Below are 12,577 nucleotides of genomic sequence, written 5' to 3' on the forward strand. Positions count from 1 at the left end.
TATGGACACACAAAAACACATGCACCCAATTATGGACAGAGAAATAAGCACACAATTATGGGTACAGATATACACATAATTGTGGATGTGGAAATATGCACAATTATGAAATTATATAAAAATATACACAAGCAAATATAAAAAACATACATACAAAATAGGCACATGCATACTCACAGAATCCACACATAAAACATAAGAAGACACATGACACACATATACATTAATGCATGCGCACCCAATATTTGGATCCAAGGACAGTCCTCCATTTTTGCTTCCCCTCCACCACCCTGGGCAAGCAGGCATAGCCAGGGCTTGCCCTTCAGCTATAGCCACCTCTTCTCCCCAACCCTTTGGATAAAGTAGTCCATGTTTCTTTGTCACCAAGCATCTTTATTTTGTTACGTAAAACATGATTAACTGGGCTGGGAAGCATGTCTTCCCTAAACCCCACGCTGGAGCTAAGGGGGACACAAGACAACACAGGAGATGAAAGGCATTAGGGAGGGCATCCAGCCTCCCAGCCACTACAGAATTAGCTCAAGACAACACACCATGCTACAAAGTCACCCCATTAACACATCCTTTCCAAGTCAAGACATTCCTTTATAAATGAGCTCCAAGACTATAGAAATGACAAAAAAAAAAACAAAACCTCATTCAAATATACAGTATTTGCCATTGTAGGAAAAATCAGAGCGTACATATTTGACATGGCTGAAGAGTAGGACACAGGGGCTAGGTAAGAGGACAGGGAGGCTGGAGCATTTCTGCAATTCTATGAAGCAGAAGCTAACCCAGAGGTCTGCAGCCATCTCAGCAATGCTTCCCTCCAGAAGTAGGGGTGTGATGGACCTGAGCTTGGGGTGCCCAAGCCAGAGAAAGAGGGATTCTAGGTTGCAGCACAAAGTATGCTTTGGAATAAATATATTATTTTTCAATTTAAATAGAAGCCAATGCCCTGGTCCCTGGACCCCCATGCCTTCTCAGTGACACCTCAAAGGCATTCCACTGGGAGCAGCAGGAGCCTGGCCTGGGAGAGGCCGGCACCAAGTATCAGGCAAGCCAGCCAGCACAAAATAGGTAGTTTGGGGCTAGTAGGTAGTACTGAGAGAATCACTGTTCTTAAGGGTATGGGGGTGGTGCTGGGTGTTTGCCAGTGTTGGAGGGGGCATCCTGGGAGTGGAGGCCCACTGGGGCTGGGCCCATAGGTAGTTTGGGGGTGCCTCTCAAGGAGGCCTGTGCTAGGTAGTATTTTGGCCATGCCAGAGCCAAGCGCTGGCCTAGGGTTTGGGGTATCTATTGGGATCCTCAGAGGCAGAGGGGATCCCAAGGCGACCTAATCTTGGTGGCCACTCAGTCCAGAAAAGTTGGGAACAAGGGTGGGTGATGGGGTGGGTGGGGTGCGGGTTGGAGTCGGGGTAGTTTTTTTTTTTTTTTTTTTTTACATTTTCTTTTTCTTTTTATTTTCCCCATTTTTGTAAATAAAACCAGTGAGTTTCTTAATGACGCTTTTCTGACTGTCCAGTGCAGCCAGGACCTCTGTGTGGCCCCTCATTCCTCCTCTTCTTCATCCTCCTCTTCATCTTCCTCCTCCTCTTCGGCCTTGTCCGCGGCAGCCGCAGCAGCAGCAGCGGAGGGCACTGCACCTTCAGGGGCCGCAGTGGGGGATGGACCCTCGTCCTTATGTTCTTTCTTCCACTTCATGCGGCGGTTCTGGAACCAGATCTTGATCTGGCGCTCAGTGAGGCAGAGCGCGTGGGCGATCTCAATGCGGCGCCGCCGCGTCAGGTAGCGGTTGAAGTGGAACTCCTTCTCCAGCTCCAGCGTCTGGTAGCGCGTGTAGGTCTGGCGGCCTCGCTTCCTGTCAGGTCCTAAGAGTAGAAAGGCAGACACATGGACAGACAAGCAGACAGGGACATGGGCAGAAAAGTGCTTTAGCCAGGCTACTATCCCTGAGCCTGCACCTTCTTCCTTGCCCAGACCGCGCATCCGGCTCTGCCCCGCAACCGAGAATGGAACAGGGGGAGTGTTAGCAGAAGATACCCACTATGGTGCTAGACGCGTAGGCAGTTCTGCGAGGAGCAAAGACACAGAATCCCAACTTTACAACCGACCTTTCCAGCCGGCTACGCTTCCACAATGTCCTGGTTCCCCCTGACAAAGGGAAATTGTAAATATAGAGTGTGGGCAAGTGGGAGCTGCTGCACTTTTGCCATTCAAAGGCGAGTCCCTCCGCTCCCTAGCCTTGCTAGCAAGTGGGTGACCCTCCTCAGCAGCCCTCGCCCCTGTCTCCAGGGCACTCTGACCCTCTGTCCCAGTTCCTTCCTGGCCCACGTCTTGAAATGGCCCCTGGCACAGAGGTGGGTGAGAGGCCCCCAGACAACTTGGTTCTCTCTGCCTTTGAGAAAGAAAAGCCAGACAGAAAGGAATAGGAGGGAGAGAAAAAGAAGAAAGGGAGGGAGGAGGAGAGAGAGGAGGGAGAGAGAAGGAAAATAGCGAACAAACTTAACGTTAAAATTTCAAGGCAAAGGGAGTTAAATAAATTTACGAGGATCGAACCCATTAATTGGGCCATAAAAAGTTTTATGAGCCTCATTTACATACAATACTATGGGCTCTCCACGCAATGGCGCCTCAGCTCTAATTAAAACCAGAAAGGCAGCGCCGCCGGGAGTCACAGGGGCCGCCGGCACACAGCCGCCTGACTCGGCTCTCTCCCGGCCCGCGCTACCAAGCGCCGAGCTCCCGGCTACCTCTCCGCCCGCCCCTCCTGGTGGCTGCGCCTACCTGAAGACCGCATCCAGGGGTAGATGCGGAAATTGGCCTCGGCAGGGCCGTGCAGCGCGCCCTCCTCTGCCTTGTCGCAAGCGCCTTTGGCGAGGTCACTGCAGAGCCCGGGGATGTTTTGGTCGTAGGAAGCGCAGGGCAGGTTGCCATAGGCGTCGGCGCCCAGGCCGTAGCCCGATGCGAAAGGGCTCTGATAGAGGGGGCTGTTGACATTGTATAAGCCCGGTACCGTAGAGGCGAAGGCGCCGGCGCCCGCCCCGTAGCCGCTTCTCTGCGAGTTGGGCGCAAAGGAGCAAGAAGTAGGTTCGGCATTTTGGAACAGAGAAGCCCCCGCCGTATATTTGCTAAAAAGCGCGTTCACATAATACGAAGAACTCATAATTTTGACCTGTGATTTGTTGTCCGGCAGCTTTCAGTGTCGGTTTTACGAGGTAGCGTGATATATGATAACATTACACCCCCAGATTTACACCAAACCCCATTTTCTTTTGGACGGAGCTCGCGGCAGCACGTGACCGCCCACATGACCGCCTCCGCCAATCTCAGCAGCCCTCACAGGTGGTCTTGCTCCGCGGGACCCGCTGCCGCCTAGAATGGAAGGGGAAGAGGCTCAAATATGAGGCCAACGAATCTGCCCGCGCCAGGCGGGCCTGGAGTGCCCTATGGAAAAAGACCCCGAGGTTCAGCGGGAGCATGCGACTAGCCGCCAACTCAGGCGCCTGAGCCTGCAGACGCTGGGCAGTGTCCGCGCGGCACAGTTCCTCATACTTAGTAGCGAACCCCAGATCAACCTTGTGGATCGTCTCTGTTCATCTTCTGTCTGCTGACCCAGTCCCTGGAGGGTCTCTGCACTCTGCGCACCCGTCCACCCTATAGCCTCGCAGGCAGGTCTTGGCTATGAGCAGATCTACTGTGCCCGGGTCTTCATCATGTCCAGTGGGGGACAGGCCAGATTTAAACTCCGATCCAGACACGGCAGGCGCAGCGTCCTTACAGCTGCAGAGAGAATGCCACCGCAAACTGGAACCATGTGGTTCGAATAAACTCAACCTCTCCCAGCTTCCTTTCCTTAATCGGCAGCGCACAGTTTATCCGCACTAAAGGAAGCAGTGAAATATTTATCTATTAATGAGCCTCATTTGCCAGCAGATTTATTAGCATGAGGTTCTCCTCCCTCCTCCTGGACACCAGGGCCCTGCAGGCTCTGTGCTTTCACTCCTGGGCACCTGGCTGGCCTCCGGCAAGTCAATAAATGGCTTAACACTCCTTTGTCCTTCCCACAACCCCTTTTTCCCCCTTGGTTCACTGGGGAACTGGTTCTCTCCTCTTCAGCTTGGAGAAACCTTGACCCCCCCACCACACACCTCTCCAGGCAGCCTTCACTCTAGCCAACCCTGGTCCTCCACCTTGTGGTTCGGGATACCTGGGAGTAGTAAATGCTTTAGAGCTGATTTGAACAGGAGAGGGGATCCAGGCATCTGGGGACTGAAGCCCACTGTGGGCCCCCGTTTCTTTAGAAGATAACAAAAGCAAATAGGGGAGACGTCCCCAAAGGTCACCCAGCTCTGGTGCTTTACCTTTCTAAGTACTGGACTCACAGAAAGCTGAGTCTTACTTCCTCTGATTTAGACTCTCAACCCACGGTTCCTACCTTCCCTGCCCTGTTGGATCAACTGAAGCCCCTTCTCTGTGGATGATGATTGAGCTAACCTTTCCTCTAAACGCCTCATAAACTGCCCAGGCTACGCTGGAAGCCTGGCCACCTTTTACTGCCAGCTCGATTGCACACCATAAACCCGACCTCACAATGGAATTGCCCCGGAAATTCTCCTCTAAATTATAGAGTTTGGTTCCTTGTGTACAAAGCACTCCTCATCAGTTTTAGAGGATCCAGGCTGCCCCCCTCATTCACAGCACCCTCTCAGGGGGTCCTGGAGCACAAAAGGCAGTAGGATAGTTCAAATCAGCAAGGATCCCCAGCTTCTGCCCAGTAAAGGGCTCATACTTGGGTGGGGGAGGAGGGTGTAGGTGGGCTCTGGAGTCTCCTTGGGGGTACAGAGAAGCTAGAGAGACAATATCCGGGGATGCCGTTTATGGTGGGTCAAGATGATAGGAGTCTTGAGTCTCAGGTGAGGCATGAAGGGAGTAAAACAGCAAGAAAAAAATTCCAAATAATGCCTTCTGAGACAAATAAAAGCCTAAGAAAGTTAAAGGAAAACGAAGCAAACAAGGAGATCAAAGAGGCGGAATTAGACGGCTTTAGACCAATAAATTGTTCCTTGGGTGACACAGAGCAAGATGCAAAGAAAAAGACCTGGCCCTGCCGCAGTCTGTCTAGACTCAGGCTGCTGGAAGGTTTGAAAGATATGGCCTTTAAAATAGAACCTGCCCTAGGTAGGGCGATCCAACAGGCCATGAGGAATGATTTTGCAGAGCGCAGGAAGGAACTCACCGGCCTCAAGGAAGAGCTGTGTGCCAGCGCGACATACCTATCTCTACCCCAGGTTGGCCCCGGATGAGTCCCAGCCGTCCTGGCAGGAGGTTCTGCCCCTCTGCTTGGGCAAAGTGAGGATTCAGATGCTGCCTGCAAGGCCTAGGTTCTTCTGGGCCCAAGTCAGTCAACTGGGCCACTCCCGTAAGCACCTCAACCTCCCTTTCGTTTCTGGGCTTCTCTCTGTCCTCCTGCCTCCTGTGGACGAATTTTAAAACGAAAACGACCCGACAAAAGGAGGTTTTCAATAAAACCTATTTGATCATGGGTTCTTGAGCCCTTGGTTACCTACTTATTTGACTGAAAAGACGCAAATACAATGGGCTATGTGTAATAATAATCATGGAAACACTTGTCCATGCTGGGCCTGGAACAGGCCCTCGAAGGCTGGTTTCTAATCAGCCAAATGATTGTGTTTAGATAATGTTCTACTTTCCTCATGTCAGAGTATTCTACTGTAGGAGTATTTCCTATATTTTGTTAACAACAGTCCTGAATATTTAAATCCAGTTAAATATATAAATCCAGCTCTCGGCAGCGAATGGCGCCGAAGAGTCAGGAAGCGATTGGCTTCTCTAAATGTTTCCACCCGCACCCCTCGCGCGGCTTGCCCGTTCATTTTCCATCCAGTGAGAGATCCCTGGCCGGGGCATGGGGACAGACCCACCCCCGGCGCGTTCAAATGAGCCCCGACCGATACAGAATCTTTTCTGGTCAAAGACCGGTTTCGGGAAGCAGCTCTCAGGCTGCGGAGAGGGAGAGCAGCCACCTAGCCGCCCGCCGGCCAAGGGCAAGGAGGCCCTGCCCGAACCGGGCAGTTGTCGAGGCCTCTGAGACTCTGGGAGGCTTGCACCTACCTGGATCCTCTGTGATCGGTGGAGAGAAGCGGTGGCAACCGATTTGTGACTTCATTTATTGGTAATTACAGAAATCGCTCTTTCTGTCTGCGGTTTTGAATACACGGCCACGGGTCACTCTCAGGGAAGCTATAAAACCCTTCGTAAATTACAATCGTACGCTGTGAAATAGTATGTATTTCATACAGAAAGATAATGAAGATGTAACCTCTAATACTAACAAGTGTATATAGACAGAAGAAAAAGCGAGTGAGGCAAACCCCCAGGAGAGATGTCAGCCAAAACCCAGTCCCCAGTTTTACAGCATGTTCAGCCAGGAGATGCAGGTCGTAAACATTTTGTGGGCTTGGCAGAGACTATTACAATCCCAAATAAATGTACCGCGCGCAGCGTGTTCACAGGGCTCCGGGGTGCTTCGAAGGATTCTGTTTGCTTTTGAGTTTTCCCTCCGAAACCATTCTACACCCGTGGCTGATCCTCCCATCCGGGCTGTGGGCGGCCTTTGCAGAGGCTTCGGCTTCGAAGCGTGTTCCCCACCTAGGACAGGGATAGACTGGGCATGGGTTGGGGTCCCTTCCTTTTGGCCTACTCAGCGGGGGACGCCAGAGTAATCTCTACTCCTAAAGCCAAGGAAATACCGCAGCCAGAGAAAGTAAGGGAGGTTTCCACGATGTGCACGCCAATTCTGGAACTTGGCTGATATTATAATTGTTATTTCAAACATCACATTTATTTTAGAACAACTAAATAGTTCCTGGCCTGTTCCGCAGGGTTCCTCTTCCCAGGCAACTCCCGGCTAATCTACGCTAGACATTCACCAAGGATGGTTTCACGCCCAATTTTCACCCGCTTAATTTTATTGTCACGTATTCAAACCGGCCGAGTCCCGGGGTCCTGGCTCTCTCCAGTGCTGGCTTTGTGGGTCCTGAACCGGGCCCTGAACCACCGCGCAGGTTTCGGGGCCTCGGGGACCGCCGGGGAACCCGTGGTCACGGTGTGCGCCCTCTGCACTTCCTCTGCACACCCTCTGTGGGGTGATCAGGTCCAAGCGCGCTGTAAACGTTGGTCCCTGTGTCCATCTGCCGGTGAGCCGGGTTCCCGGCGCGTCTCGCTGCCCCGAGGCCTGTGCTGGGTTGAGGGCGGTGACCCTGGAGTCGTACCCGTGCACCGAGCCGCAGCCCCGCAGTGCTGCGCCCTTGGGATGGGGCCTAGGAGGCGCGAGCGGTGAGGGTCAGGCAAGCCCCCACCGCATGCTTGCTTCTCAGGAAGGCTTCTAGCCTGGCATGAGCAACACCGATAATATATGACTGTTGTCCACTCAGATGTGGGGCTCCCATTCTAGAAAGGCTCGCGTTAAGTCGACATCTTAGGAACTTCCCAGGGTCGCGGCGGCCGGAGATGGCGGCTCGAGCACCTCTTTGGTGGAGCCACACTGCCATCTCCTGGTCTTACCTTGGCACTGCAGCCCCCAAAGCTCGGGCCAGCCTGAACTTCGGCAACCGTGGCTGCGGTCCACAGAACGCCCCACTCCCAAAGGCGGGGCGAAGACCCAGTCCCGAGGCGGGGGGAGGGCTGGCGCGTGGGGTCAGAAATCTGCGCCGCGGAGCGGGTAATGCCCATAAAAGAAAGCTGTTTCCGCAACCGCTTTATCGGCGGCAGATAGAGCAAACAAATGAAAGGGCTTTGGTAGAATATCCTAATTGGGGCTGGACAGTTGTAAACTCATTAAGGACCGAATTCCAGACAGTTCGCAGACCCGGTCTTTATGGCACACCCTTACTCCCATTCTTTGAAGTTCCTTCTGTCTGCAACAACAGAGGGCGTCCCAACTTGGCGGCGGGATGGGGGTGGGGGTGAGGGGACACTCCATCCACTCGCGCCTGGTTCCTCTTTCACGCTTCCGAACACAGTCAACTTTGTAGGAGTCGCGGAGGGTGGGGGCAGGGGCAAGAGAAGAAAAGAGGGGAGCGAGGATGCACCCTCCCGCCACATCTGGAAAGCGCTCGGGCCTCCGAAATTGTGGCCGTTCCCTCCGCAGCCCTTTACACCCCATAAACGGTAACAGCCCTCATTTTCTTTTATGGCGCTTCGGGGCTCCTCGGTTGCCCTGCCCTGCCTCTGCCAGGACTTGTGCTCAGGAGGGGCTTGTGGGGCAGGATGCAGATTCTCCCGGACCTGGCTGCCAGGACGCAGGGGGAGAATGCGCCGGCCTTGGAGCCCGCGCAAGCCCCCAGCTGCGTGAGCGGGCCGCCACGGTGGCCGGCGGGGCAAGTGTTTCCCTACTCAGAGCCTCCTTAGGAGGCGGGCCTTGTGGGTCCTGTGCGCCCCACTCCTCCCACCTTGCTAGGAAAGGCCGAAGGCGGCTCCCTGGACCTGGGTTTGGGAAATTTCTTGGGGCACCGAGATGAATGAGTGGTCTTTCCACCGCTACTGGCCAGGGATACCCAGGCCCCAGCCCAGCTCGTCCGAGGTTCTCTGCGGTCCAGCGAATAGGCACAAGGTCTCGAGGGGAGGCCTGTGTTTTCCAATCTTCCTCCGCTGCTTGTGCCGCCAGGGCAGCTGGCTAGGTTAGGAGAGCTTAGGCCCGCCGTGACTGGCCTGCGGCAGGTCTCAGTTTCCAACGCAGGCGAGAGGCAAAATTAGGGCTCTTCCTCTCCACACCCCTAGCCTGGCCCCCATTCAGAGACTCTACCCAAGGTCCCCGGTCGCAGAGAAGGTGCAAAGAGCAGACCCGCAAAAAAATAGAAAAGAATCAATATATTTTATTTGGCAAAAAGTTAAATATCTCAACACAACAATTTGGTCAGTAGGCCTTGAGGTAACTATTGCAAAATATACAGTGTATGTTCAGCCCAATGGAAAACCCAGATTATTCAAGGATACAAATCTACAGTAGCCCAATGGCGGTTTTGTGGTGTATAATTTATTATCAATAAAATTAACTCCATTACAATAAGCATTTCCCCCAATTAAAATTAAGCATAAACCATAGGTAGTAACCTTCTGCACATATGTATAGCTCCGAATTTCCTCACTGTTCCTCTGGTGCAAAAACAATATTCAAGCTTGTCTGATTATGAACTTTTTCTTTAATGTATAGATAATATGTACAACGAACAAGATAAGACCATAGAGCATATGTAGAGACTAAAATGCCCACATTTCGAAAGTGAAGAAACCATTAATCTATGCATCCTGAAGAACCTCCCCCCCTTTTAAAATTTTTATTTCACTGGGAAATCCTTACAGCTAGTTTACAATCATAGGTTAACAGCCTAGTTATACAGAAGACGTATTCCACTACAGAGCTATACTCTATGCAATTGTTTTTTCCCCTCATAAACAACCTGAGTTCAAATTGAATTCTAGCTTCCACAATCACAACGGGTGCATCACCCAGCACAGAAGTTTGAGTCACAAAACATAATTACCACAATAAAACACAGTGTTCAAGTATCTAGGCAGAGCGATCTGCCAAACAAAGAGCAAATTAAATTAACTACACAGACTAAAAACTATACAGCCCGCCATCAACAATTGTGCATTATAAAAAGGTAGTTTTTTCCTTTTGTTTTAAGTCAGGAACAGGTAGATTTTTTAAAAATATATACAAGCTAGCACACACAGCCATCAGCGCTAATGCCCCCCCTTTTTGTCTTATAGAAAATGGAAAGCTTACAATACCTCCTCCATCAAAGCCGCAGGCCTAGAAGCCAGCCTGAGCAGGGTTTGCCAGGGGGGAGATGAGCCTGGGGTTTTAGAGCCGCTTTGTGCAGGGTGGTGGAGGCTGGGGTTGGGGGAGAGCAGGAGCAGGGACAGGGGGACAAGCAGTCTTTTCTCTCTCTTTTTTTTTTTTTTTTTTTTTCTAGCTCATCTCTTTCCTAAATGAACTAAATGGATCACTCGTCTTTTGCTCTGTCCTTGTTGATTTTCTTCATTTTCATTCTGCGGTTCTGGAACCAGATCTTGACCTGCCTCTCGGTGAGGTTGAGCAGTCGGGCCACCTCGTACCTGCGGTCCCTGGTGAGGTACATGTTGAACAGAAACTCTTTCTCCAGTTCCAGCGTCTGGTGTTTGGTATAGGGGCAGCGCTTCTTCCGCGTGGAGCGTGCGTGAAGCCAGTTGGCGGCCGGGTTATCTGCGGGGGAGAGAGACACTGGGTTTAGAAGGAGAAGCACCCTAGCCGGGTGCGAGGGAGCCTCCTGGGTCTCTGGTCGAAATGCAGGATGCTGCAGAATTGGTTAGGGAAGGCAGCCCAGCCTCGGACACAATGGAACCCTGACAGACAGACGCACGGACGGTCACTTACAATTGCCCGCAGTAAAACCTCGTCTCCCCCTCCCCTCCGCAGCCCTTCTTTCTCCTCTATCCTTCTGTCCCTGCCTCATCCCATTCTTTGCACATTGTAAAAGAGTGAAATTTAGAAACAGATCTCCTTTTTTTTTTTTTTTTGCCACGCAGAGGGAAACGACGCTGTGTATGTGTAGCAAGATTAATTTTGCTTTTCTCCCTCTCATTGATTCTGCCTTTCCTTCCCCAGCTCTCCCTCTACTCTTCCCACTTCTTATTTGACCTTCCTGGAAGGCCGTGAGAGCTAGGCCGACCGGCAGGGCGCCCCAACGCCTTTGATCACGTCTCCAGCTTATTTGAATAATCTGGAAAGGGGACCCTTGCGGCCCCATCTCCCGCAGCCCCATCCTAAGCAGGATTTACGCCGCCACAGGCTGAAGGCAAGAAGTGGATGGAATCGACCGTTTCACCGAGTCCCGGGTCAGGTTGCCCGGCTGCCTCTGCTGCCGCCGCTCGAGAACAATCTAGCCGCACAAAAGACTCTCTCCGCTGCGCTGCTTTCGAAGAACGGCCCAAAGTAGCTCTGTCCTGGGCCTGGGCAGCCTAGGAGAGGGGCGGCGGGTCTTGGCTCGGCCTGTAGCGCCCGCCCCGCCCCCTCTCGCTGCAGCAGCCTCCTCCCCTTTCCCCAGCCCTGCAGGCTTGCTCGTCACAGTTCTGTGGACTTGGGGCCCCATCTGAGGTGTCCCAAACACCAACTTCTGGTTGCTGGCCCCAGCTCAGGAGGCTCCCAGCGAGGACGAAGGCTGGCTCCAGAGAAAGCTGGCGGGCCAGCAGATCCCGGTGGCCGGCGTGGAGGCGGCGGCTGGTTTGGAGAAGAAGACACTTACTGGGATCGATGGGGGGCTTGTCTCCGCTGCTCTCATTCTCAGCATTGTTTTCCGAGAAGGCGCCTTCGCTGGATTGTTTTTCTCTATCAACTGGAGGAGAACCACAAGTATAGTCAGTCAGGGACAAAGTGTGAGTGTCAAGCGTGGGACAGTCACCCCTTCTGGCCGACAGCGGTTCAGGTTTAATGCCATAAGGCCGACTGGAGGGCAAGCCCGCGAAGGAGAGCGCACCGGGCGTGGGCTCCAGCCAGGAGCGCATGTACCTGCCGTCCGGCGCCGCCGCTGCCACGGGCGCCTGGGTGTGCACGTAGGGGTGGTGGTGATGGTGGTGGTGATACACTGCAGCGGGCACGGCGTTGGCGCCCGCCGCGTGCACCGGGTTCCACGAGGCGCCGAAAACCGCAGCCTTGGACTGGAAGCTGCACGGGCTGAAGTCGGGGTGCTCCGCCAGTGCCGCCGCCTGCCGTGGGGGCTGGCCCAGGGCCCCTGGCGCGTAGCGGCCAGCACTCAGCTCGTCGGCCGCCTCAGTACCCAACAGGAAGGAGTCCACATAGTAGTTGCCCAGGGTCCCGGTGGTGGCCATTGCTGTGTCCCGCGCCTGGCCGGCCCGGCCCGACCCGCGGAAATTATGAAACTGCAGATTTCATGTAACAACTTGGTGGCACCAGGGGGGAAGTACAGTCACCTAATAAGTTGCCGGCGCCCGCGCCCCCATTGGCCGCGCGCATCACGTGTCCGCCCGGCAGAACAATAACGCGTAAATCACTCCGCACGCTATTAATGGCTCGGTGTTTTGCAGTCATAATTTTTATAGCAAAAGCCATATGTTTTTATGCAAAGGGATCACGCCGCTCCACGATCGGGTTTGTTTTAATTGTGGCCAACGAAGATTAAAAGATCAAATCTGGCCTTGCCTCTGTACTCTCCCCTGCCCCCCCCAACACACACACACTTCTTAAGCGGACTATTTTATATCACAATTAATCACGCCATCAGGAAGGCGCGGGTCCCGCATGCGACTGCGGCCAGAGGAACCCCTCACATAAAATTAGACAATAATTGAAGCCATAAAAAAGCAGCCAAATCGCATTCTCGCTCTACTGTATTTAAATCTATATTTATGATATTTCATAAGGAGTTATTGTTTCAGAAGCCACACAGGCTGGTTGGGAAGTCGGGAACGACCAACAGATTCGCTTGCCTCGCCGGGGCTTCCAGCTGTAAAAATTTACGAGGACTTGGAAAGGTTAAATTAGACTGTT

At 53.0% G+C, this 12,577-nt stretch overlaps 2 protein-coding genes across 4 annotated transcripts; both read right to left on the bottom strand.

Annotated features, from left to right (window-relative positions):
* Positions 1–358: 358 nt before the first annotated feature.
* Positions 359–3,892, bottom strand: Hoxa7 (homeobox A7). Its single transcript, XM_047560070.1, has 3 exons — positions 3,582–3,892; positions 2,791–3,378; positions 359–1,874 (listed from the first exon to the last, which is right to left on the bottom strand). Exons 2-3 carry the CDS (start codon positions 3,167–3,169, stop codon positions 1,555–1,557), a joined length of 699 nt encoding a protein of 232 aa, XP_047416026.1. The 5' UTR covers positions 3,170–3,378; positions 3,582–3,892; the 3' UTR covers positions 359–1,554.
* Positions 3,893–9,950: 6,058 nt separating this feature from the next.
* Hoxa9 (homeobox A9) lies at positions 9,951–12,577 on the bottom strand. Of its 3 annotated transcripts, none has more exons than XM_047561215.1 (2): positions 11,316–12,564; positions 9,951–10,276 (listed from the first exon to the last, which is right to left on the bottom strand). In XM_047561215.1, exons 1-2 carry the CDS (start codon positions 11,896–11,898, stop codon positions 10,038–10,040), a joined length of 822 nt encoding a protein of 273 aa, XP_047417171.1. In that variant the 5' UTR covers positions 11,899–12,564; the 3' UTR covers positions 9,951–10,037. The 3 variants fall into 3 exon arrangements, 1 of the variants encoding a protein (XP_047417171.1); XR_007109810.1 differs by having other exon boundaries at positions 10,138–10,276; positions 10,899–12,577; XR_007109809.1 differs by having other exon boundaries at positions 10,138–10,276; positions 10,852–12,577.

The sequence above is a fragment of the Sciurus carolinensis genome, chromosome 8 (genome assembly GCF_902686445.1).
Source record: "Sciurus carolinensis chromosome 8, mSciCar1.2, whole genome shotgun sequence".
Taxonomy (NCBI): Eukaryota; Metazoa; Chordata; class Mammalia; order Rodentia; family Sciuridae; genus Sciurus; species Sciurus carolinensis.

Excerpts from the sequence above, each read along its gene's own strand:
- Hoxa7 (XM_047560070.1), bottom strand. The coding sequence starts at position 3,169 with ATGAGTTCTTCGTATTATGTGAACGCGCTTTTTAGCAAATATACGGCG. Across the intron at positions 1,875-2,790 it reads CCCCTGGATGCGGTCTTCAG|GACCTGACAGGAAGCGAGGC; the intron begins GTAGGCGCAGCC and ends TTCTACTCTTAG.
- Hoxa9 (XM_047561215.1), bottom strand. The coding sequence starts at position 11,898 with ATGGCCACCACCGGGACCCTGGGCAACTACTATGTGGACTCCTTCCTG. Across the intron at positions 10,277-11,315 it reads CAAGCCCCCCATCGATCCCA|ATAACCCGGCCGCCAACTGG; the intron begins GTAAGTGTCTTC and ends TCTCCCCCGCAG.